This window comes from Euprymna scolopes, chromosome 6, assembly GCF_053919585.1.
Source record: "Euprymna scolopes isolate OS-2025 chromosome 6, ASM5391958v1, whole genome shotgun sequence".
Taxonomy (NCBI): domain Eukaryota; kingdom Metazoa; phylum Mollusca; class Cephalopoda; order Sepiida; family Sepiolidae; genus Euprymna; species Euprymna scolopes.
In genome coordinates, this window is record NC_136487.1 from 174567858 (window position 1) to 174595531 (window position 27674).

A 27674-nucleotide genomic window follows, 5' to 3' on the forward strand; every position below is an offset into this window, starting at 1 on the left:
ATGTGTTATGTGAGTCTTAAAGGTAGGCTAAGTTTTAATGATGTGAAAGAAAGATTAGATTTGAACAGTATTGAGAAATGTGTGCATAAAAATAGACTTTAATGGTATGGCAATTAAAAAAATGGGTGTCATTGCCTTAGGACAGTTGAGTTTATTGCCTTAACAGATGTAGAACAGTTAAGTTTATTGCATTAAAAGATGAAGGACAGTTAAGTTTATTGCATTAAAAGATGTAGAACAGTTAAGTTTATTGCATTAAAAGATGTAGGACAGTTAAGATCGCAGGTTTAGTTCACAGAAAAGCCAAGAAAAACATTGGGAGAAAGTGATAAAAATGGAATTAAGGAAAAGAGGGATAAGTAAAGACCTGGGCAGAGATAGGTTGCTTTAGAAGCCAATTTCTTAAAGTTTTCCAATGTATGCTAGAATCTAAAATGAACGTAGGTATTTACTTTCTTTTCACCACAGGAAGATGTGACACAAGGTCGGAACGAGGGGAAAATCAAGCTAGCATCTCTAAAAGAGTAGAATTGTCTTTTAAAAATTGTCTGAGCAGCCCTGTCAACATTTCCCGGTAGGGGTGCATCAGATAGTAAGCAATAATCTTACTCTACCCAAAAGACCGGAGGCAACAACCTAGGAGAGTGGACCTCCTAGGACTACTCAGAACCACACCTCAATCCTACAAGAAGAAGAAGAAGAAGAAGAAGAAGAAGAAGACGGTATTTGTTTCTCATCCCACATGAAAAATGTGACACAAGGGTCGGAAAGTAAAGTCAGAATCCCCAAGGAGGAGCTTTCTGACTTGCAAAAGATGCCTGGGCACCCCTGTCAGCATTCCCCGGTAGAGGCGCCTCAGGCAATTAACAATAAACTGACTCCTTTTCAAAGAGAGATGGCAAAGCCTGAGAGAGTGACCTCCTAGAACTGCACAATACCAGCAATATGCCACAAACAACAGGGAAAACCATCTCAGAAATTGCACGGACTGTGTTGATTTTAATGCAAGGGGGAAAAAATCCCTGGAAAAAAAACCCGCTCGGCTATCATAGGTCGTGACCCCATATGCGACAGTAATGACCACATAACAGCACTTGGCCTTTTGGCTAGAAACAAAGTGTAGTATCTGTTCTGATTCTACACTTAATTTTTCCTGTACTCAGTCAATGAAGGGGAAATCCTTCTAGACTGAGACAATTTTTAGATTTGTTCTTATCCAGAGTGCCCCTTTTTAGAGAGTTGAATTTTCTCCTCATAAAAAACCGAGGTAAAACTATACAAACACCGTGACAGCGAATTAACCCTACCCCTAACCCTAACCCTAACCCCTAACCCTAACCCTAACCCTAACCCTAAACCTAACCTTAACCCTAACCCTAACCCTAACCCTAACCCTAAACCCTAACCCTAACCCTAACCCTAACCCTAACCCTAACCCTAACGCTGTCACGGTGTTTGTATAATAATACCAAAACGGACCTTGTGTCTTACTCTGCCCTCGGAGGGAGACAAGTAAATAGGAATAGCACTGTGAGTGAGAGAGAGAGAAAGCGAAGGAGAAACGAGAGAAAGAGAGAGAGAAAGAGAAAGAGATAGATAGAGAGAGCAACAGAGAGAGAGAGAGAGAGAGAGAGAGAGAGAGAGAAAGGGATGCAACTTCCAAGGGAGATAATTCAATGTAACTCTTTTTAGTTGACTTTCTTCTTCATTCAACCAGCAATGGCGTCTAGAACTAAACGACACAAATGGGCTTTAGATTTTTCTGGAAGGTAATCTCAATTTTTTTGTTTTTTTTCTAATAATTTTTCGAGAAAACTTATTCATAAACTGAACTATCTTGACAAATTATTCAAATGTTTCTTTTTCTACTTTCTTTTCTGTTGACGAATCCTGAAATTAAGTTCGTACACCATGTTGAAGTTCCTTTTCGCTTTTGAAAACAAAAATAAAGAATTTTCGGTAATTAAATATTTAAACGATTTTTTTTTACCCTAAACTAACCTCAACCTAAGTTTAATTTGGCAAAAAGTCGGTTTAGTTTGCTTAGTATTGTATAGAAGCACCAATCTTTACTATTACCGACTTGCGGAATGTTTTTTAATTAAATCGTTAGGTGAAAGTACAGAATAGTTACAAAACACCCTCCCCATATTAAAAATGGCTTTCTAAAGAATAACGTTATTATATCAGCACGGTAACAGATACACAAGTACCAAAACATTCTGACAAACCTGAAGAATCTTGCTCCCTTCCTTTTTTTTTTTTTTTTTTTTTAATTTTTCCCGTCTTTTCAATTTTTTTCAGTGGATTCTAAATTGAATGGACACTAGTCCATCAGATTATCAAAAAAAAAACAAAAAAAAAAGTCAATATTAAAATATTTGTAAGGGTGCTTAATGCAATGTTCTACTTAAATCGATGACCCATTTTAGAACCATTCGACGTTTTTAGGCAAAATTTCGCGAATTTACCCTTTTTTTTTCTCCAAACAAAAGGCTAAACTACTTAAAAAAAAAAAAAAAAAAAAAAAAACCTGGTAAATTCACAAAATTTGGCCTAAAAACGTCGTGTGGTTTTAAAAGGGTGGTCGATTTACTGGAACGTTGCATTAGAAACTGAGTACCCCTACCATATTTACTTTTTTTTTTTTTTTTGTTTAATAATCCGCTGAAAAAAATTGAAAAGCAAAAAACGAAAATAGAAGAGGGGGCAAGATTCTTCCGGTCCGCCTATATTGTTTTTTTTTTATTTTGACTTAATGCACAACTGTATTTCTGGTAAATGTGTAGTTTAGCGGCGTAAATTATTTGACAGACAAAAAATTATAAAATTTATTTATTTTATGTAAAACACATTAGATCCTAAGGTTGAAATAAAAGCAGAGGGGAGGTTGTAAATAAGGGTGCTAGTACACTTACTGATTCGCGCTATTTTTAAAATCGTATTTCCAAGTTTAATTAAAGTTTTATGTTTTTTTATTCAATTGTAAGGCTAAAGTATAGAGTAGGCTCAAAACACCCTCCCCTCCCCATGTTAAGAATGGCTTTTTAAATAATAACGTTATTATTTCAGCACGGATCAATAAGTGCACTAGTACCAAAATAAGAAAATGCCTTTCAGAATAAATACATCCCCCCAACACCCCCCATTTTAAGAACGGCTTTCGAAATTGCACTGAAAAAAAATTGAGGGTTTGCCGCTTTCATATACCACCTGCTCAAACATGGCCACCAGTGATTTACATTTCAAAATATAGGTATTTATATCGCGAAAAGTATTTGTCTGCGCTAATTTCTCGTGCAGTATTCCTTTCAGGATATCCAGAAACCAACAAAAGTCGTCGATTTATCGAAAAATGTTGAGGTGTTTTTACTTGGTGTAACGGAGTACATTGACCAAAATGATGAAAAAATAATACAAATGAAATTTTTTTTTCTGGTTTTTATTTCAGTTTTTGAGTCTAATAATGTTTTCTATAAAAATAGTTTTTATAATTTTTTAATAGTTTATGTTGATATTAGTAATGAGGCAATGTCGCATATTTTCTTTTCTTTTCTTTTTTTTTTCAATTTTCACCCCAAACAAGGCACAGTGCCACTTTGAAGCAGGGGGCTACTATTAGGGACTTAATTAGCGGGGTCATTATGAAGGGAGATGAGTAGAAAGATGTTTGTTAACATTACACTTGAACTTCTGCATATCATTGCAGTTGGGAAAGCAGAATCCCGGAAGGGAGTTCCAAAGACCCGCAGTTCTGGAGAAGAAACTATTGGAGTAAAAGGCTTTCTTGCATCTAGGGATCTCTACTGTAAAGGGATGAGACTTAGTAGCTTGTCGGGTTTGTCACATCGGGGAGGTACAAGTGTTTGCAGTTCGTCAGAGCATTCACCATTAAAGTATTTGTAGAACAGGCAGAGGGATGCAACATTTCGTCGATGGGACAGAGGCTGAAGCCTAGATGACAGTTCAGGACCTATCAGGTTGGCGACTCTCTTTTGAACCCTGTCCAGGAGCGAGAGACAAGCAGCAGATGCACCAGCCCAGATGTGACAACAGTACTCCATACATGGGCGAATGGTTGCCTTATAGAGGTATAGGATACTGTCAGGCGTAAGTAGTTTTCTAGCACGGTAGAGGGAGCCAACCTTCCTTGCAGCAGCCCTGGCAATGCTCTCAATGTATCTATTCCAGTTCATATTCCCTGTAAACGTTAGGCCGAGGAGTTTAAAAGAAGTAGTTTCAGGCAATGTGTTCTTGGCCATTGCTATTGGTGGTAGAGAAGGTTTCTTGTAGTTATTGAAGGAAACAAGCTTAGTCTTAGCAGCATTGAATGTGACCAACCATTTTTGTCCCCATTCCACTACGGATTGGAGGTCATCCTCTAGAGTTACTGCCATTTCCTTGGATATATGTTCATTTGTTTTCCCCTCATATCTGTTATAGAGAGTGGTGTCATCGGCAAATATACCCATCTCCGAAACAATTTTATCAGGGAGGTCATTTATGAATATCAGGAATAATAGAGGTCCAAGGATAGACCCCTGAGGTACTCCCGCATTTATGTCATATTGTTTGGATGTACGACCGTCGAGGACAACTTTGATTTTTCTATTACTTAAGAAGGATTTAATTACATTATGAATTCTTCCAGTGATTCCATATGATCTAATTTTCCTTAGAAGACCATCGTGCCATACCCTGTCAAAAGCCTTAGATATATCAAGGGCCCGCTCTACCCTCCCCTGTTTTATCCAATGAACGGTATATACATTCAGAAACTACAGTTAAGATATCTGTTGTTGAACGGGCTTGCCTGAATCCATATTGTTTGTCAGTCAGGAGTTTAGCAGCTGTTAGGTGCTGGACTAGGGCTTGATTAACTAAGGACTCAAATATTTTGGCGAAAAGCGGGAGGAGGCTAATGGGGCGATAATTTAGTGGATCAGTTCTTTCACCACAATTCTTGAAGACTGGTACCACAGAGGCGGTTTTCCAGCAGTCGGGAAAACAAGGTTCGTTGAGGCATTTATTGTAAAGTTTGGAGAGAACTGGAGCAACCTCGGCAGAGCATTTTTTTAATAGCACAGCCGGGATGAGATCTGGTCCACATGCTTTTGAAGTGTCTAGGTTTTTTATAATAGCATGTACCTGAGAAGGGGTGATTTTCAAATCGTCTAGTGTGGCGTCTGTTCGCAGAGGAAAATCAGGGAGTGAGTGGTGTACCGAGTTCAGTGTGGAGTTTGAGGCAAACCGACTGGCAAGCAGATTAGCCTTGTCAGTTGCCGTGCAAGCAACCTCATGATTGTTTAATAGTGGGGGAATAGCTGACTGTCCATTATTTACTACGCTGTTATAGATTTTCCAAAAATCCCAGGTTCCTAATTTCTGTGCTTCGATGCGTTTTCTGGTGGTTTCAGAGTAATCTGTCTTAGCTGTCTCTATCACTCTCTTACAATTATTTCTAGCTTCTATAAACTTCTGTTTATTTGAGCTGGACTTATGTCGGTTGAATCTGCGGAACGCATGCTGCCTTTGACAAATGGCAGCTGCACAAGCAGAAGTAAACCATTGGGGAGAGTGGGGCTTGCTATAGAATTTCTGTGCGGGAACATGTGCTTCAATAGCAGTTTTGAACCATTCAGTGATCTCATTTGCACACTGTTCCGCTGGAAGAGTAAAGATATTTTGCCATGAGGCATCTCTGATGAGCTCCCTGATGGCTTCCCAATCAGCCTTTTTGTAATACCTCGTTGTTTTGAGTAGTGGGTATTCAGTTTCAGTTCATTCCCGAGTGGGCTGTGGGCATTTGTTGTACAGTCATTGGGAACCGTTGTCAGAAAGAGATCTAGAAGTGAGGCATGTTGATCTTGCTGGTCTGGGAAACGTGTCGGAAATGTAACCAACTGAGATAGGGAATGGGATATAGAGAAGCTATGTGTTGCGCTACCAGCTACGTCTGTGTGATTAGAGAATCCTAGCCAGTTACTGTGGTGGACATTGAAGTCACCAAATACATGTATTTGTGCGCTAGTATCGAGGGAGAGTGCTATATCTATGCTGTCTGAGACTTTGTTTATTAGGGTACAGTCTTGGTTTGAGGGAGAGCGGTAGAGAAAATACAAGTAGCTAATATTGTGTTGCATATTTAGTCTGAAGCACATAAAGGCCTGGTCCTCTGATTCTAGTTTTATTTCTCTAGTCAGGGGGAGGGTGTTACGAATATAGACTCCAAGCTCATGCATATGTCTGTCCGAGTCCTTACGGTAGAGTGGGAGATAAGCAGGCATGTTAAAGTGGTTAGAGGGAATGGAGGAGTGAAGGTTAGTTTCACTTAATGCTAAGATATCCGGGGTGTTTACAAGGAGAAATGACTCAACATCATCTAAGTTAGTTCTAAGCCCGCGGATATTAGTAAATGCAAGCCTCAAGGGAGGAGGCAGATTGGTTTTCTTTGAGTTTGGTCCTGGTTTAAACGTAACTTTTGCTTGAGCTGTCATTATTAACTCATTCACGTCATTGCTCCATAACACTTCATGGGAAATAAACGGTAGCAGCATATTTCGCAACGGAAAAAGGTTTCACAAATTTTTGTTTGACAATCTCGAAACAAACAATGGTAAATTTTTACTTTCTTTCCGCCTTAATAATCATCTTTAAAATGACAACATATATGGTTTTCAAGTATGCTGATAATGAATATCACAAATTTTTCACAGACAAGTTTTCTGGTTCTTAAATGTTTCCAATGTATTGCTGAATAAATGCCAATGGCGTTCACCATTATTAGCATGGGGAGGAGCGGGTGTTTTGTGACACGCATGTGCATTAGTGCTTTTCAGTTGGAAAAAAACATGGCTACCAGTAAAAGTAATAGTTTACAGTGGATAATAAGTCTTAATATCCAGAAAGCTACTTGTTTGTGCAAAATTTAAATGATATTCGTTTTCAGCATACTCAAAAACCTACAAAGCTCATCATTATAAAGGCGAGTGGTAATGTGAAAAAAATAATCTTTTAAATACTCAAACAAGTGTTATCTTGACAATCATAGGTTGTATTTTGAAACATTGATAACATAGCTGCAAATTATTGTCTGAAGAAAAAAAAGGAACATTTGAACATTCAATTTCAGGCGGATTGCTATTAGACGAAAATGTTTCAAACTGGTTGCTATTTACATCAAACGGTAAGATGAGAAGTAGATTAACAAATGGATTAAAAGGACGTTGGATGAAGAGTGAACCTCAGCAGATTAACTCGTAGAGCTCCTCTTATTGACAAGTAAAGAAGCTTATGTTGATAAAAGCCCATGAAATTAACATGAAAAATTTTAATTGATTTGTAAAACAAAACAAAAACTAACGGGTACTTGTTCAGAGATATGGCAACATTAGTTACGGGTGACAGGGGATCGCATGTGAATTTAATGTCTCCTTGTGTGAGGGAAAGGGTGTCTATAAATATAGCGTGTCAATATTTGCTTTTATGGCACATCAGCCCTCTTGAGGAGTTTATAAAAATGAAGCAGAACGTACCTTTTATATCCTCTTAGCATCTCTTGACCGTGTCTCGACGTTGGCGCACCTGGAACAAAAGCTCTCTCATGCATAGAAACAGATGCAAATCTCATTTCTCTGGACGATTGGATCTTTATTCAGTTTCATGGCCGAAATTACATCCCTGTTTCTCTGCTCATCCTTAGGAGGAGGGTGGGAATTTTTCTATTAATTTATCTGCCATTCATCCCCCATCTCTCATCACCCCCACGAAAAGTCTTTCATCATCTCAGAATCGTGAAAGACTAGCTGTCTACGATTAACTAACTCTCCGACTCTAGATTGTCGAACTGATTAGAAAAACGCATGTGCATCCCTATTTAAAGTGTGTATGAGGGTGGTAACACCCCATTAACCGGTTTGCACTGTAAATGTATCAACCTGCCTCGTGACCTTTGCTAGCATGCAGGTGCATGCGTTGTCAATGAGTTTGAAGCCTGTCGGCCTCAACTTCTCGATCTCTCAGCACTTAACTTGACATAAGCAAGTGGTTCAAACCAGTACCATGTTATTGACACACAACACTTCCTCCTTCAGAGGAAGTTGGTTCAACCCACCTAGGGTGAATAACATACAACAAACAAAAACACAAATATTTCTTTAAATGAGTTACACGAACAGCCAAAAATCGACGATATACAAGAATCGTCTAACAAAGCGAAAACTGCGAATATGCTAAAAGACATATTTGGATTCTTCAGATGACTGTTCTCATCTTGAGTTTTCGTTTCACAATGCTTTAATCTATGTAACCTCCAACCTTCTTCAGGTGTCTCTTGTTGAACTCTGGAATCCACACATGATTTTGATCAGAACTCTTTATTTAATCCACGAGTGTTGCGTGCACTTGTTCCATCAACCATGACTGAATAGAAATTCTAAGTAAGTCACAATTATATTTTCCAGTGTTACCCACATTGAACCTCTAACTTCCAAAAGAGTTTAATTTAAAACTGAATTTTACTTTATCCATTATGCCGCAGTCCTGATCTCAAAACTTGAGAAATACTAAAAGACCCCAAATTCTGAAACAGTCCATCGTGGGTATAACATAATTAACATTTTAAATAAATACGATTCACAGCGATTGCCTTTATAAACATGTAATGTTGCATGTTTATTATCGTGCATCTTGTGGACGACAGGCTGGTGATGAAGAAGGGGGGAATATCTGAGACTTTTTGCAAATGGTGTGTTCATACCAGATAATAAACCTCCATAGTCAGTTTTTGTGTCTGTAGATTAACAGCTGATAAATCTCAAGTGGTCTTGTAACGTGGTCCCATTGATGTCTTTATCTATTACAAGTGTAAAGTAAGGTAGAATTTAATTGAATCTAAGGAAGCACTTATCAAAATGTAGTATGAATTAGTATAAGGATAGCAATAAAATAAGCAGTTATGCAAAAATAATTTTACTTTTTAAAGAAGTTTGAAGTGAGGAGAGTCAGAGGACAATGGCTTGAGTAAAACTGTTTGCTACTTTTTTTTTTTTTTTTTTTTTTTTTTTTTTCTAGAATATGTATTTGAGTGTTGCAGTGTGTTTGGAATAAGTGTAATAATTTTCAAGTGGAGTTGTAATGTACACAGCATTTAGCGGAACTCGCTTTTGTAAGTGGTGGATGTGAAAAGTTTGTTTAGAAAATGTTCTGGTTATTTTCCTGTTGAAACTGTAAATGGGAGGAGTATCAGAATGGACAGGTGTCTCAGTTTGATTTTATGTGAGATTGGTCTTAAGCTGATCATATTTTTGTATTTGGTTGGAAGATATGTTTTTCCTGATTTGCAAGACTGTAGTTCACTTGCGAAAGTAAATGTCATCGTAACCTCCAAATAAAACATTTTTGCAAGTTGTAGTCTTATTTAGTTAGAAAATCAGTTATAGCAGTAATAGAGCCCACATGACTGACACTACGACTATTGTCAGAATCAAGCATTGAATTTAGTTGAAGATAATGAATGAAGGATCACAGCCTGTGCGATCAACGTGCACAAATGCAACATTGTGTGATTCAATTTTTGGTTCATTCTTATAAGATATTCGCAGTGATTTGACGTGAAAAATCGTTGATCAGTCGGATTGGGAAAGGGAATTCTAAAATTGTGGCATTAGATTCTAATGTTATTTTGATATGAGACACAGACAACTTTATATATATATATATATATATATATGATTTTGAATTGAAAGCCATGTTCAATTTTTAAAGAATCATACTCACATTGTATAAAACATTATTGATTTCACGATTTGTTGAGCACAATTAAGCACTTGGAAATAAGCAAATGCACGGTTATTTCTTTTTCTCTTTCAGGTCGAAGGTGGATCGCCAAGTGAGTTTGGTCACTGATTTGCGTCCACCCGTTGGCTACAGTGAAACTGCCATGGTTTCAGATCGGGTTAAAGATATTGATCCAGATTTAATAGTAAAGGTAAAATAATCAAAATATTTGTTTTTAAACCAACAAAATTTTCTGCTATAAACTTAATACTTTTCTCTTTTTTTTTTTTTTTTTTTTTTTTTCATTTTCAACCACCTGCCCCCCCCCACCTTCTAGTGTTTCTTGAATTGTGCTGTTAACTTTCTTAGATTTGAATTAAGAAAACTGAACCTCATATCTAAAAATGTCAGAAATTCACAAAAATGTAAAACAAAAAGACAAAATTAATGTTAGGTATTTATTGAATTCAGTTGAATTTAATATATAGAGACATTGCAAGCCTATCTCTGCTCTATTGTTATTTTCATGGCAAGTGCTCGTCTGAGCTCCAATCTGTGATGGCACCCTCCCTTGCCAAACAAAATACAATTGACTAGCTACAACTACTATCAATAATTTTCCCCCCACTCTGTATCTGTGCCTAAATCTAAATGCAGGCTCTCTGAACAAAGCTTATTTTCTAGAACCACCTACCTGTGTCACACGGTTCCACTGGCCTGCTTCCCAGTCGATTACAACCTGATAGCCTTCAAGTCCAATGTAAACAAGTTTTTGGTGAGCCGTCCCCGATAAATAATCAAATTCTATCCAATTTACACCATTAACGATTACTAAACTACAACCTTACATTCATTAACCCTTATTCTTGAGTGACCTTCAGGTCTTGGTAAGTGGTGACGCCTTTTTAAAAAAATAAATGAATAAAATAAGATTTGATTCAAAATTCCATGTACATTACCAAGTTCAATAGAAAGATTCCAAAGTTTAACCAGATACATCTGAAACGTTGTGCAAATAACACTCAATATGAGAACAGATGTCCAAAGAATCCAAATATGAGCTTAAATGCTATTTAGGTTTAACTTTTAAAATTTCACAATAAAATTTTATGTTAGACTAGTGGGGGAGGGCAGAGGCGTCTGGCTTTGGTCATAAAATACACTTAGATATTTTAATTTGTCCAGATTTTGTATAGATTATTATAGACATAATTTCAAAAGTAAAAAAAAAAAAAAAAAAAAATTAAAAAAGTACTTGAGTTCCATCAGCTAGAATTGAAACTGAAACCCAAACTGTAGCATTCAAAGCTGGTGACGTTACCACTGTACCAACGTGACGTGCATATCAACTGATTAATAAGATAAATATACAAAATTATATAACAATTTTTTTTTTTTTTTAGTTTTGACCCATTTTTGACCCCTTAAAAACTATTTTAACCAGCTAAAGACCCATAAAAGAACGGTCTGTTAATCCAATCATTTGAGGCCCCTAATGCCGCTTTGCGACTCTTAGTTTCGGAGGCGATAGAGTTTGAAAATATGGAGACAGATAGACCTATAGCCTTTTCTATATTCGATGTAATTCTACTTTGCACAAAAGAATATTGTCTCAACTTCAATTGTTAAATTTATCTAAAATAGTTATTAAAATGACTTGATATTTCTCAACAGACTCCATGTTTACACTTGGAAAAAAACTTTTTTCTTCTTCCAGTTCATGCCAGAAATAAAGTTTTTAAATTTAATCAACTTTAAATGCTTCTTCCTATGATGAAAATAATAATATAAAAAATTGCTGGATAAAATAAAATTACTAATATTATAATGTGTTAGCTTTTGTGTTGGGACGATTAATCGGAATCGTTAATCGTAAGAATCGTGTATTTTGGGAGGTATTGGAATCACATCGTTAAAAAATACCTTAATTTTCCGATTCTTTCATTACGATTCTTTTAGTCTGATGTTGAAAAAAAGAAAAAAATTTCCTGATATTCCTAACCGCAAGAGAGAAATGTAGCATGTTATAAAAAGAAAGAAATTCATTATTAACAGGGCAATGCTTAGTGCCCCCTCTCTTACAAGGTTCATTCATTCAGATCTATTGTAATCAAAACTACAAAAGAGTTAACTTGAAAAGAAGTATGCAGGGCTCTACATTGCGAGTAAAAATAAAAAAAAAACGCTCATCTCTTTGACAACTGTTTTTTTTACTGACAAATTTTCTAATAGTGAATAAAAATGCTTTTTCAATTTATATTTTAAAATAAAACGAGCAAAGTCAAATTATTTAAACAGTAAAAGGTTTAGAACAATATACTTTTTTTTTCTTTTTTTAAAAGAAGGCTTTTGAAAGAAATATCTCTAAAATGAAATTGATCACGTATTATTTCGCAAAATTTTGACAGTAGTCGGCTTCTTTTGAAGTTTCAAAAAGAATATCATTGGAATAACATTAGAACTACACATGCTAAATGGTGGTTTGCGGTTAAGGTAGTAATACACACGGACGAAAAAACGCTTTGGATCATCACAGATTTCAAGGTAGTTCTACTAAAATAGCCATATTTTTTAAACCAAAGCACTTCAAGTCTTCAAATTACTACTGTTTTGTTCGGAAATGAATATACTTTCAAATGAATTAATAAATATGAATGTACATTATATATTTTAAGAGTTTTAAGCAAATAAAGTGATAAAAATGTGAACGTCATAAAATGGCGTTTTCGGTAAGGTTTTGTAATGACCCCCCCTTTTCTAAAGGTCCGTACCGTGATTGTATGAAGAATTTCGTCATGCAATTTGGGAACCAATTAAAAGAGGTGTTAATCTTAATACTGTCAAGTGTCCGAAATATTTTTGACCATTTCTTTTTTTGTCGTGTTAAAAATAAGACTTTAATATGACGAGTATTGAACATTTTTAAAAAAACATTCTTCGGACACCCAGTAGTAAGTAAATCAATCTTTTTACTATCTTTATCAATTAAAAGTATTATTTTATGTTGAGTAGGACCACGGTAATTGATAATTTAAAAGGACCTACCCGAAAAAAAAAATTGTTTCTATTTCTCGAATTTGGTCAAATGAAGTTAGTATTACTAGAAGCAGCAGCAGCAGCAGCAGCTCCAGCCTGTAGAATCAACAATAGCACAGTGTATAAACAACATGCGTTCTGTAATTTTTATTCGAGAATGAATTAAGAAAAACATGAAAATATGAATATAAATGTTCTTATATGTTTAATGAGAGCTATTTTGTTATCAGAATAACATTAGTTTAGAACTATTCGGTTTTCAGAATGTATAATAACAACAATCCCAACCAATTCGGCATTATGAATCTGTTGCAATTTCTCACATTGCTCATCAAATTTAAAAACATGGTTAAAAAAACAAAAACTTTTGTAGATATATAGCTTGCATGCACTTTTATTCTTTAAATTAGTTTTGAACAGCGAATTAAAACAATGTTTTACTGCGAACAGCCACAAATGTTTTTTTTTCAAAATCAAAATAAGTATCAAAATCTCGTTTATACATAGATTCGAAAAAGTTGTCAAAAAACAAATATATAACAAATAAATGTTATCAAAGGCAAGATAAGTTACTTTTCTACCAAACTGGATATATTTTTTGTGTTTTTATTTAATGTAACATGTTTATTCAGCTCGAAAAACATACAGTGTTTACCGATGTATTGGAAAATTAAAAATGGCGCCGGGCCCGACTCTCTTTGACACGGTAAGTTTGAGAAAAGGAGTTAAAAATAAAAAAAACTATACAAAATACTGTTAAAAACTCACCGAATATATGTCAGCCTATGTCACGGTAACATATATTGAGTGAGTTTCTAGCAGTATTTTGTCTACTTTTTTATTTTTAACTCTTTTCCCCAAAGTTACCGTTTCAAGAGAGTCGGGCGCCATTTTAAATTTTCCAAAACATCGGTAAACACTGTTTTCAAGCTGAATAAACATGTTACATTAAATAAAAACACTAAAAAATTATCCAGTTAGGTAGAAAAGTAACTTGCTTTTGATAACATTTATTTGTTATATATTTGTTTTTTTGACAACTTTTTCGAATCTATGTGTATAGTAATACAAACCCTCAAAATCTATATCAATATTCTTGAAATTTTAAAAGCAGTTAGAAAACACATCAAACTACAATTAGAAAGCTTTTTATTTCGTTATTTTTTTTTCTACTTATTAAGCGAAAGATATTTTTACAACCTGCTCCAGCGTAGTATAAACGGCCTATGGAATTAACACCTTCAACCTCGAAAATAGAAATCAACAAATTTTTGAACGCTCTCTTTGAAAAAAAGCTCTCTTAACTTCACCTCTAATACAAATTATGTGTGGCAAGTCTCCTCCTAAAACACTCTTTAACCCTAACAATAACACTAAGTTCGAGTGGCAAGCCCCCCCCCCCCAACAAAATACCTCTGTAAGCCACATACAAGCATCTAAAACAAACAAACAAAAGATAGATCCTTCCTTAAAGAAAAATACACATAAAAATAAATTGGTTAACTGTCCTAAAATGCTAGAATGGCCAGGAAATGGTGAATTATTTTACATTAAATTTTTGTGAAACTAACCGCTCCCCCCTCTAATATTGTTTTTGTTAGCTTTGTCTCTGTCAAGTTTTCAGTATGTTCACACATAATTTTCCTTAGCCCCTACAATTAATTCAAAGTCCGAATGGCAACCCTCCCCATATTCTCATTGCATAGAAACCCTCTTAAAACTACACATAATCATCTTAAAAAAAAAAAAAAAAAAAGCATGCATATTTTCCCATAGAAAAAAAAACCGTTAACTGCCCTAAAATGCTAGAATGACCTGTAATAGGAAATTATTTTACATTCAATTCTAAAATAATTTGTTTATCTTTCATTAAAGTTTTTCATGGCATTTTATACATAATTTCCTAAAAAGGTAGAATCACATTTTGGAGGGGTGGTCAGAAGGAGTTGAGTGGGGTTAAACAGAAGGTGTTAATCTACAATAATACCAAAGAAATATTGTAATATATTCATTTTTAAATGGTCTTATGTTTAGATTTAAGTTTTTTGTACATAAAGCACATTACAATTCAACTTTGAGTTCTCCAACTTCTTTTCTGTTTATGGATACATGGCATTTTTAAGGAATTGCTGCATATTTATGCACATTTACTGCAGATTATTTGGAAACCATAAACTTTGGGAGATTTTCAGTTGCATATTCTGATTCCTTGTACAAAAATACACTTATATGGTAAATTTCATTTCTTAGTCTTGTGTTTTAACAAAGATATGACATTTTTACTGAAAAAGTAGTGTAAAAAATATGACGAAACGCATATGGTCTTAAAGAGGGAAAAATATCCAAACGTGTGAGGCACAAAAATAGCCATAACTTCCTTAATTTTAATCAGATTTTAAAAATTTAAAAAGATTCTTTCTTAGCTCATCAAGCTCTTTCTATGCATACCAATATTGAAATATTTCAAGCTATTTCAATTTTTTCATGTGTATTGCTAGGTTAAGGTCTTCAGAAAATGAAAAAACAAAAACAATTATTTTGCTATCTCTTAAATATAACTTTATATTTAATTTAAGCTTTCACAAGAAACACTCGTCTAGCTGTAAACACTATCAATAATTTCCCCCACTCTTTATCTGTGCCTAAACCTAAACGTAGATTCCATGAACAAAGCTTCTTTCTTAGAACTGCTCGCCTGTGGAATTGTCTTCCGTTTTCCTGCTTTCCGGCTGACTACAATATGGTTGTGTTCAAGTCTAAAGTAAATAAGTTCTTGATGAGCCATTCCATATAAGTTATTAAATTTACCAAATTTTCATTACTAATGATTACTATATTGACCAATTTCTACTGTACACTCTTTAACCCTTATCCTTGAGTGGCCTCTGGGCCTTGATAATGTGGTGATTCCTTTGTAAAAAAAAAAAAAAAAAAAAAAAGCTACTACTGGGTAAGTCAATTTTCAAATATTTTTTTTTTTTTAAATTTACATTCTATTAAAATATTCAGCTCATGAAAACGCCACCCCATTCTCGAGTAACTCTTTATAAAATACCTATTTCAAATTTTCTTTTTATCCCGAAAAAAAAAAAAAAAAACTTATTCTAAAAAAGACATGGGGCCTATGTTTTTTGTACCCCCCCCCCCAAAAAAAAAACACGATGAACTTTATAAACAAACAAAAACACGCGTTAGATGCTTCCTTCCATATTTTAAAAACTATTTGCCGGCCCCAATTTTGAATGCAATATTTGTTTATAACACACCCGAAATTATATGAAAATTAAGATTTTAAAGGCAAGTCATGGTAGTGTATTATCGACATTTACAAAAAAAAAAAACAATTGCCTTTCCAAAATTATCCGCAATTTTTAAAAATTAATTTCCATCTAATTTTAAATTGTCCGCGAAAGATTACTACGCTTATGTCACTTTAATACAAGTGTGGGTGCACATATGGCACACAAATAGCCTTAGTGTGCACTTGAGCGTACCTTAACGAAAGCTGTAAAATGGCCGAAAATAGTCTGAGGGTTCAGGGGCTCATACCCACTAGCGTAGCTGCGGGCGGTCAGCCCCGGGTGACAGCCATAGAGGGGTGCCAATCCTCCCCCCCCCCCCAACAAAAAAAATTTTTCAGCCAAGCTTAGGTGCGAAAATAGTCGGAAATAGAATTTAGTTATCATATATTATGGAATTTTTAAGTTTTAATTTAAAATCTTTTTTAGAATATTATAAACTCTTAAAAAAGTTAGTCATTGCAAAATCTTTTGCCGATTTTTATTGAAAACTTTAGTTCTTTTGAAATCATTTGATGACATTTCATTTTTTTAACTGTGGAAAAATGAGAAAGAAACGAGAGATATATATATATATATCTCCGGGGGGGGGGGGTCACCTAGCAAGCATTGGCAAGCCAATGGTAACAAAGTGTGAAAAAATCTAACAATTTCAAAGTGTTATGGACAAGTAAAGTGGACATTAAAGGGATTAATGAATTCAAAAGTTTTCACACCTTTATGCAAAAACACTGCTGTATGGAGCAATAAATAGCCATAAATCCCAAACTACAGATAGAAATTATTTCTGCTAATTGGTATCTTTCATATCGTTTGACAATTTAGTTTTCACATTTCTCAGCTACTGACAAGACACACAAAAGACAGTGTAAATTTTCCAAGATAAAAATGTAATGTGTTTCATGAATTGAAAATTAATTTAATTTTAACTAGTCTGTGCTTGTAATGAATATGCTAATTATGAAATGAAATAACTAAAATTGTTTTTGTGGTTTCAACTATATTCTAGTTCTAATAACTTTTTAATCTTCAAATATAAAAATATATTTATTGAATAAATAAGATAGTTTCTTATAATAATTGCACGATACGTTCACGTTTCTTTTGAATAATCTTTGAGAATAATAATGGCAAAAAAATGGGTGAAACAATAAATAAACAAAAAAGCAAATGTTATTAAAGACAAACTAAGTTACTTTTTTACCCAATTAGATATATTTTTTGGAGTATACCCGAACGAGCATCATCCCGTCTATATTTTTTTCTGTTTGTTTTTTTTGCAATTTTGAAAAATTGTAAGAAACCGAACAGAACAGTGGATTATTATTGATTGGACACTTACCAGATTATCTCACAAAAAACAAGCAAAAGTATTTTGACATTTGAAAGGGGTGCTAGTTTTTAGTTACGTTATAGCAAACCGATCCCATATTGGAACCACTCGACGAGAATTGGGATTTTACTTTGGTGCTTGTGCAGTGTACGTACCGTGTTATATTTTAGATGGGATTTCCAAGTTGAATTAAATTTTTATGGTATGTTTTATTAAATTGTTAGGTGACAGTGCAGAACAGTTAAGGAATAGCTTTTTCAATAATAACATTATTTCAGCATGGTTCGTATTTCTCGCAATATCAAAAATGTGGTGCTCGGTAAAAATGGCACAAGTGAATAGTAGGTAAAAATGGCAACAAAAGGTCCTACTGAAGCGATGGGGTCCCAAATTCTAATCTCATTTTGGGTTTTGTAAAATAAAATTTTTTTTTTTTTTTTTTTTTTTTAACTTTTTTAGGCGGACGTTGGCGTTCACCGCCTGCCCTTATAAATTCTATAATTTTCACTTTTTGGAACTTTTTTTTTGTTAATATCCTCCAATAGAGACTTCTGTATCAGATAATTAAAAAAAAAATTTTTTTAAACATTTTTTATGACTTTTCACGCCTTGTTCAATATTCTTTTACAATGTAGTAGTAAACGGGACCCGCATTAAAAATCCATGCGGAAGTCAGCCTTTTTACCGGACCTGCCTTAAAAATCCATGTGGAAGTTGCCCTTTTTTTTCTCTCTATAGAGAAACGTTCAACTTAATAGCCAGTCACCAATTTTCAATAAAAACAACTTGATTAAGAAACGGGGAAAAAAAAGCAGTTTTACAATACACACATTTAAAACTATGGCGGACGTTTAATTCCCCCAGTTCCATTCTTCTACCAACGAATTATGCAGATAAATTGCAAAGTAACTTTTATTGACAATGTTAACATTTATTTGTTGTATATTTGCTTTTAACTACTTTTTTTCGAGGGTCTGTGTATTGTAAAACGTACCCTGTTTTTTTTTTTTCCTGTTTCTTAATCATGATTAAAATGTAAATGTCTCGTGTAAAATAGCTAACGAAAAATTCACTACCGTCTCCTCCATTTTCCCCAAACTCAAACGAAGCTGATATGTGCTTTCATTACAGACTGTCGACATTTTATCATGGCAAAGTTTAAAATGCCATAGAAAGAGTTAATACTTGAAATGTAATAAAAAGCATTTAAAACTACGTAAAATACCAACTTTCTTCAAAGAAAACCAATTAAAAAAATATTGCATTTTTATTTTCAATTTAAAAATCTATCAAAATTTTTCTGAAAAAAAATGGAGAATGGAAACTGGGGGAATTCAACGTCCACCGTAGTTTTAAATGCGTGTATTGTAAAACTGTTTGTTTTTTTCTGTTTCTTTATCAAGTTGTTTTTATTGAAAATTGGTGACTGGCTATTAAGTTGAACGTTTCTCTATAGAGAGAAAAAAAAAGGGCAACTTCTGCATGGATTTTTAATGCGGGTCCGGTTTACTACTACGTTGTAATAGAATATTGAACAAGGCGTGAAAAGTCATAAAAAATGTTTAAAAATTTTTATTTTATTTTTTTTAATTATCTGATACATAAGTCTCTATTGGATGATATTAACAAGAAAAAAGTTCCAAAAAGTGAAAATTATAGAATTTATAAGGGCAGGCGGTGAAAGCCAATGTCCGCCCTTTTTTATATTTGTTTGTTTTTATGAAAATAAAGTATCGATTTTTTTTTTTTTTAAAACAAAAGTTTCGTACCACATGATAGCAGACAAGGGGATGGAGAATTTCCAAACATTTCTCCAACATATTAGTGAAATGTATAGTACTTAAAATCATTAACAAAAAAACAAACTAAGTTAAAAAAAATCGAAACTTTATTTTCATAAAAACAAACATAAAATAAAAAGGTTAAAAAAATATTTTCATTCATTGTTATAAAAAAAAAATCGATACTTTATTTTCATAAAAAAATATAACAATAAAAAGTTAAAACAAATATTTTCATTCATTGTTTTCTTTTTCCTTCATTTTTTAATCATTAGTTACCAAATGGGTGACTGATTTACCAGAACGTTGTAAGTAAAAAGTGAGCACCCCCTCCAAATGTCGAAATAATGATAAAAAAATTTTTTTTGTTCATAATCTGATAGATTGGTATCTAATCAATAAAAATCCATCGAAATAATTAATTAAAACTATCGGTATAAAATATTATTATAACCGAATTCCTGTATGAAGACTGGATCTACTTTATTGGACGTTAATTTGTGAGATAAGTAATTTTTCAATGTTTAATGTTTTTAAAATTTCAATTATCAATTAAATTTTTTTTAATTGCGTTTTTTTTTTTTTTCAATTTATTTAAAAAAAAAAACGGTTTAAAATGTATTTTTCAACGCAACAAGCTTCGAAAGAAGTCTAATTAAAAAAAAAAAATCATTTAATTTTTAATTTCGACAACCCTGAGAATTTAATTATTAAAAAAATATTGAAACGTGACATTTTTTTATTTAACATTTCTATTAGTTCAATTAATTTTCTTTCAATAATTCATTTCACTCAACAAACTTCACCATTTTTTTTTTTTTTTTTTTTTTTAAATCTTTTTTCTGTAATTTTGGTAATTATTTTTGCTCAATTTTATCTAGTATTTCATTTGTTTTTTACAGTGGTATCATTTTTATATGTGTTCCTTTGATATACCCTATTTCAAAATTAGTTTGGCTAAACTTATTCTTCACGTTAGAAACAACGTGTAAAAGCAATGAAAAAGTAAGAAAAAACAATAGGTGTTAACTACTCTTTGTGAATTATGGAGGTCTGAAGAACTGCCGTCACAAATACAACTATCTATAGCCAAACAAAAAATCGTTTTTGAAATTCCTTTAATTGTAACTTTTCGTTATACCTACCTTTTGGTATAAAACACAAAAACTTTCGATTAATGGTATTTCTCAAATATGGTCGTTAACTTTGGAAGGGTTATTTTGTATCTACAGTGCCATGTCATGTGGTATATTGTTTTTTTCATTACGCACGTTCATTTATAAATTATTAAATTAAATATTTATCTTTTTTATATTTAATTAGTATATTTCTTTCTCTTCCACTATATTTTTTTATTTAATTCATTAAATCTGTTAATTATGAGGACCAAAATAATGAATCGTGTTAATTTATTCTCTAATTTTCTTGTTTTTGTTCTGTTATATAAATTCTATTTTATTTGTTTTTGCTCTGAAGGATAAATTCTATTTTCTTTGTTTTTTTTTTTCTGTATTCCAATTAAGTAAAATAAATTTTCTCTAAAATAAATTTTGCTAATTTTTCCATTTAGTTTACTATATAATAATTTTATTTAAACCAAAACACAACGGTATAGACATAAAATATCTCTTCCAAAGTTAGAGAACATTTTTGGGAACTACCCGACCATAAGTATAAAACTACCTGGTATATTTCAAAACAATAATTCCCTAGGAATCGGAATCGTACTTGGTATCGGAATCGTTAATCAATATTTTCCTGGAATCGGAATCGTATAAAAATTAGGAATCGTCCCAACACTAGTTAGCTTTTCTATGAACAAAATTGCATGACAATGTCACAATGCGATTAAGTTAACTACTTGCACTAGTTTTGAGGTGAACACCAAAACTGTTGGGCCAACTCCATCCGCACAATTTATTGGATTCTGAATAAATGCTGACTAGTTGTGATGGTCCACTGCAGTAACAGAAATAGGTATTACCCAATGACAGTTTCAGCAGCAAACCCCATAAAGCAAAGATCCAGGATCAACTCAGTATCATGTTTCATTGTTCTGAATCTGGGTTTCAGCGGAACTCCACATCGTTTTTTTTTTTTTTTTTTTTTTTTTTTTTTTTTTTTTTTTTTTTTCCAACCTTGAGGAGAGGCTGGTTCGATGGCTTTACTGATGACGAAGAATGTGATCAAACCAGCGAAGACGTGTCAAGAGGAGAGCTAGTTGTAGAGAGGGTACGTTGTAGTGAGAATAAACACCTTCATTAGAGATGAACTGCTCGCAACAAACACAAAGGATGTGACGCGAACAATAATGACCGCACACCTCAAGCTTTTGCACGTCGCTTGCATTGGCCAAATTGCACAGCCATGCAGTAAAATGGTGCGGACGAGAACTTGATATATGCAAATTTTAGAATTAAGATTGATATCGACATTTCTAATTTCCAATGAGATTAGAATTAAATATTTTAACAAATCCAACATGTTTTAAACAATCAACAGTAAATGATTTTTTGTAATTTTAAAGTTAACACATGACAAATGATGTTGACATTCAAATGTTTCTGTGTTTCAGCGCTCATGGGATGTTGCTCTTGGTCCTGTCAAACAAGTGCCAATGAACATCATCATCATGTGGATGGCCGGCAATTCAATTTCCATCTTCCCGATCATGATGGTTGGCATGATGTTCTTTCGACCGATCCAGGCCCTCATCAGTATACAAAACAGTGAGTATCACAGCACAAAACGCTTTTATTTTTGTTTCCTCATAATTATTTGCGACTAAAATCTTTTGACGATGATGACGACGACGATAATGATGACAAAAATAAAAACATCTTTTTTCTCTACTTCATCAATTGTTGATCTAACAACACACAATTTTTAAAGTCTTTATGTTCATTCCTGTCATTGTTTATTGATCCAATATTATTATCGATATTATTTAAATATCGATTATATAAATTATGGTTGTTTGTCTGTCCAGCTAAAAGTCAAAAGCTACAAAACAAAGAACCATAACAACGTTGCGCTGGATAAATTTAATTTATAAAACTCACTATGTCTGCCTATCTGTCAACATTTTTTTTTTTTTTCCAAAGCGCATCTCTTCAGAGACCCAATGTTATAGTGTGGTGCAAGGCAGGTCAAATGATTGCATATTTTGGTTTAGCGTTTTTTTTTTTTTAGCCAGTTGAAATACCTGCTAAGGGATCAAAATTGTCAAAAAATTGGAACTTGGCAGTTGTTAGTCAACTAAACATGTTATTTGTACGCATGAACAAATACATTTAAATGTTAAAGTTCATTATTTCTTATCCATTTGATGATAGCTCAAACAGTAACAACTAGGGCTGGAGTGCTATATGTTTTGGTTTGAATTCCAGCTGATGGCACACAATTTAAAAAAAATTTTTTTATATATATATAAATCACTATTATATATATATTGGGTATAATATAATAAGTGATAGAGAATTTACTATAATAATAAATACAAAATCTGCATAAATTATATTTAAGAGTATTTTATGACTGGGCAACATTGGGCGGCCAGCTAGTAATATCCAAAATTTATCAACTCTGCCAGATTATTATGTACTAATTGGGAAGAAAATTCTGACTCCTTGTCTGTGTGTGTGTGTATTTATATATATATATATATATATATATATAGACATATATTTATATCCAGCTACAGAGGAATAAGCTGAGAGGAGGTTGGGAAGAGGAAAAAGAGAAAGACTAATACAACGTTGAGTATCCTTGCTAGTTTTGAATAAATCTCTTCACATCTCTAATCATTTCCGACTCTCTTGTGTCCGTGACTATACTGACATACTCCACATAAGTAATGCCTCATCATGATATTAAATAAAACTCTTTTAATGAAATTAGAGACCCACAGCCTGTCGGGTTATTGGAGTATAGGTGACATTATTCTTACGTTTCACATCATGTGTGACAACTGTGCCTCTTGACCTCTTCTTCACCTGCCGAAATGGCTCTAGGGTAACACACAGTAACTGTGATTTCAGATGAATAATTTTGGGTTGTGGGGTGTTGTACTAATTTGGGGTCTTTATTTTTCTTCTCCAGTGTGTGTATATATCGGTTTAATAAAATATATTGAGAAACATTTTAGTAAGAGTTAAAAACATTTATTATTCAGAAAGGAAATGCAAATAGAGGTGATAGTCCTGAATCTGCAGAGTTTCAAAGAAATACTTTCCTTCTCATTAGAGCAGTTAGCAAAATGTGTAAGGAAATTTTGCTTGTAAAGCATTTAATAAAACTAGATATGAACTTATTTTGATACATATATACAATACCCCCTAATCTATACCCTATATGCAGGTGGGAGTAGTTGTCTCAAAATCAAACACTCTTTTTTGTGTTCCATCCACTACATGTCACTGCTGATTTCCTGCTTGTAATGCAATATTCTGACACATATCTCTAATCATGTCCGCTAATGGAAAAATCCATTTTCTTTTTTAAACTAACCTTACATAGAATTTCCTTTTATTTTCACTTTTTCTGTGCTATCATCTAACCTTGTTACTTGTTCACCTGCAAATGATGACCAATTATTAAAAATATCCAGAAAAATCATGGTTTATAAAAAAAAAATTTTGATTATTCAAATTTCTCATTTTGAACATTTTCTCGCATAACGTTTCAACTGATGTAACCTCTGACCTTCTTCAGGTGTGTATTGTCGAACTTTGGAAATCCATACAAGATTTCAAATAGAACCTTTTATTTAACTCCAGAGGTAGCATATTCTCGTTCTATCAGCGAAGACTTGATAGAAGTTTGAAGTAATTTGCAATCGTATTTTTAATATCGACGCACTTCCCACCTATTACAGATGTAAGATTCAATTTAAATTTATTCATTAAAAAAAAAATGCTTTTCAAACTGAAGCGTGACATGCAGACAGATGTTTATATTTTGATGCATTTATGAACAAATCATTTTGATTATTTTGTTTACTCTACATGGAATATTGCTGCTAAAAAGAAAATAGAACAATATGTATTTACCTGTTAGGGTAAAAAAAAAAAGGTAGTACATCAAAATTCATATTTTGTTTTTTAAACAAATTAAATATTTTGTTTAACACTTCATTTCGGCATTATTAAGATGAAGGGAGATAATTCAGATTTAAATTCAACTTTAATTGGTTTTAAACTTCACATAAACATTGTAATAATGGCAGCTATAAAGCGATTACCAATAAAACTTGGATTTATTTTTTAAAAACAAAAATACTGAATGAATTTTTATGTACTGTATTGTTTTACCATAACAAGTAAGTACAACAGTTTTGTGTTTATATTTTAACAGTAACATTCTGTATAATTGTTCATTTGGTGAATCATAGCGTTTTCTCTTCCCTCTCATCACTTTCCATCTTGATTCTGTGTTTCAGCTTTTAAAATGATCGAAGGCTACCAAGGTCCTTTGCAGAAAATTGTCTATTTGATTGGCAATGTCTTTTGTTTGGCTCTGGCTGTTTACAAATGTCAGGTGATGGGCTTGTTACCAACGCAGCCGTCTGATTGGTTGGCCTTTGTTGAACCACAAAAGGTGAGTTAGCAATACTGAATCTAGTTAAAAATAAACTAGATGGATTTAGAAATAATGGGAGAAAATTAAGATGCTTGTCTAGAATTTCCTCCTTTATTAAAAATGTAAGACAAATGTATATGCTGTATGTATCCATAATGAAACGAAAATATCATATTCCAAAAATCAGATAAATTGAATAGTTTTATTTATAAATAAGAAAATCAGATTTTATGAGTAACAGAAGAGCAGCTGCCATTTTGAAAACAATCTAAAAAATAAAAGGTAGATAACTCAACGATTCAAACTTGCGAGATTTATGTTGTAAAGCATGTGAATTTCCATTAATCACTTAATGATTTTCTTTATCAAAAATAAAATTAATTTTACATGATTTTTTTCGGAATATATTTTTGTTTCAGCACGGATATCTATATCATACAGATTTGTTTTTTTAATATTGGAGGAATTCTGTACAAGAGATAAAAATTTGTAAGAGTTTTTGTCCGTTATTCGATGTTGATTGAAACAAGCTCATTTGTCTGTTCATCTATTCCACACAGTGGAACGATAAAATTGTTGCTATGAAAAAGAAAAAAACACTACAGCTTTATTTTAAACTTTTATTGAAAACAATCAATTCATTTAACTTGATTATGTAGTAGGACTGACATCTATTTATGTAGCCAACTTCAGCCTCAATCACTGCCTCGATACAAGTCCAGAACTGCGAACATACCTTTTCCATAAGAGTTGATTGGAGCTCGGTGGCTTTGATGTTGTGGGAGAACATGTTCTCTACGTATGACCAAACAAAGTAGTCCAGCGGGTTCAGGTTGGTGGGGGGGGGGGGGCAGTGAGAGAAGGTTACAAAGTTGTTGCACTCCCTCTGAAATCCAGCCTGGGTTTCTTGGGACTTGTGGGCTGGCACTAAGTCCAGCTACCACACCCAAGATCTGCCAGCGGCCACCTGATTGCACCAGGGGATAACCACACTCTTCAGCACATCCAGGTACACTTTGGTGTTGACTTTCAAGCCAACTTTGAAAATGTGAGGTGACATGATGTGACCCTCACTTGAAACCACATCAAAGACCATAACCGTGGCCGGAAACTTTGTTGAGCTGTGCTGAGTTGAACTGTCCGGATTTGCATTTTGAGGATGCTGGCAATGGTCCTGTTGCCATAACTTGCATCGGTAGAGAACATGAGTTGTACAGTGGCGCATCTTCAACCTCACTCATTTAACAGTCACTTTCAAACATGATAGAAGGCTTCTAATGTTTTTCGGATTCGTACACAATTGTCCAACTAGCAGATGGTCTGCAACAAAAAAAGAAAACTGGTTTTTATCAAACAGAAATGGAATCATGTCTTTTTTAGGGCAACAATTTTATTGTTACGCCTTGTATATAATATTCTGCATGTTCCTTAGTCTGTACGTTACACTTTGAAAAAAATATATATATAATTTTTTAAGGCCAAATTGCTTTAAAAAAGGCTAAATTTTCAAGATTTAGCTTTAAAAGTATCAATCTGGCAACCTTTCAGTGAAACTACATAAAAAGGAAACATTTGAAAGAAAAAAAAGAAGCATTGTCTGCCAAGAAGTGCTGAACTGAAGAAAGTAAATTAAAAATTGTCTCTTAGAATGTGATTTCATTATTTGTATTTATTAGTACTTATTAATTTATCTCATTTGGCTCAGTTTTATGTTTAAAATAATGGAAACTATTTTCTTAGAAATGTTGTTAAACTCATGTGCTGCGTATTACTTTTTTTTTTTTTTTTTTTTTTTTCACAAAACCATTTTTTTTTTTTTTTTTTTTTTTTGCGTTATCCAGAAAAGTATCAGCTTTATCAAAACATATTTTGTTAATTAAATATATTTCTTGTTCCGTGAAATTTCAATGGTTTTTTCTTTTTGTAAGAAAATATTATAACAAGGTAATTCATATATGTTATCACCTTTCACATGTATTAAAAGGATGAGATATTGATTGGTGATGATTTTGATGTCATTAAGGTAAAAAAAAAATGATTTTAAACCATTTTAAAATGAATTGTTCCAATATCATATGTCGTTCTAACAATTAAAACTATAATTTTAAGTACATTTCAAAAAGTAACTTTTTCTTTTTCACTCAAAAAATATTGAACGCACAACAATTGTTTTATGAAGAACTAAATTTTTACAATTTTAGATAAAGAGATTTGTATGCTTAATCTAAATAAAATTGATAAAACAAATTTATTAAATAACTACTTGCATATTTTTAATCGCAGTCACAAAATCTTTATTATAATAAGATATATATTATAGATATTGTCTATTATTAAAGAGAGAGGAAGGCTTGTTTAGTCAAGAATTTCATGTTTTCTTCATCCTTGCTCAACTGCAAAATATTTCATCCATTAAAAATTGTTTTTTTTTAAATTTTTTTTTTCATCAAATTCTATAATCCAAATGTGTGAAGAATTTTTTAAAAGTATGGTTTTAGAATTTATAAATTGACTTTTAATTATGATAGTCTTCTACCTCTGTCCTGAATATGATATTGAACTGGAGAACTTGAGGGGGGGGGGGGGGGCTTGTTATTGGTCTCGAAGCCAGAATAATAATACCTATTAGTCTCTTTCTTTTTTTTTTTCCTTTTTAAATAATGCATCATCATTCGTCAAGGGTAAAGGATATACAAGAATCTTTTATTTCTGCTTTAATTATTTCATTTTCTTTCTTTCCAGAGAATGGAATGGTCCGGTGGTGGCATCTTTTTATGAAAATAATCCTCTACATTAATCAAACTTCCCATGTTCCTTTTCACTCTTTCAAACATGTTAACAAATTATTAATAAAAATTTTTATCCAAA

At 33.0% G+C, this 27674-nt stretch overlaps 1 protein-coding gene and 1 pseudogene across 1 annotated transcript; both read left to right on the plus strand.

The window, feature by feature from the left end:
* Nucleotides 1-1089: 1089 nt before the first annotated feature.
* Nucleotides 1090-1231, plus strand: LOC145278587 (U2 spliceosomal RNA; annotated as a pseudogene).
* Nucleotides 1232-1634: 403 nt separating this feature from the next.
* Nucleotides 1635-27674, plus strand: LOC145278104 (ER membrane protein complex subunit 4-like). The gene is made up of 5 exons (XM_080130375.1): nt 1635-1769; nt 9871-9988; nt 21802-21955; nt 24667-24824; nt 27549-27674. The coding sequence occupies exons 1-5, from the start codon at nt 1720-1722 to the stop codon at nt 27582-27584; spliced, it is 516 nt and encodes a 171-aa protein (XP_079986501.1). The 5' UTR covers nt 1635-1719; the 3' UTR covers nt 27585-27674.

Excerpts from the sequence above, each read along its gene's own strand:
- LOC145278104 (XM_080130375.1), top strand. The coding sequence starts at position 1,720 with ATGGCGTCTAGAACTAAACGACACAAATGGGCTTTAGATTTTTCTGGA. Across the intron at positions 9,989-21,801 it reads ATCCAGATTTAATAGTAAAG|CGCTCATGGGATGTTGCTCT; the intron begins GTAAAATAATCA and ends TCTGTGTTTCAG. Across the intron at positions 21,956-24,666 it reads CCTCATCAGTATACAAAACA|CTTTTAAAATGATCGAAGGC; the intron begins GTGAGTATCACA and ends TCTGTGTTTCAG.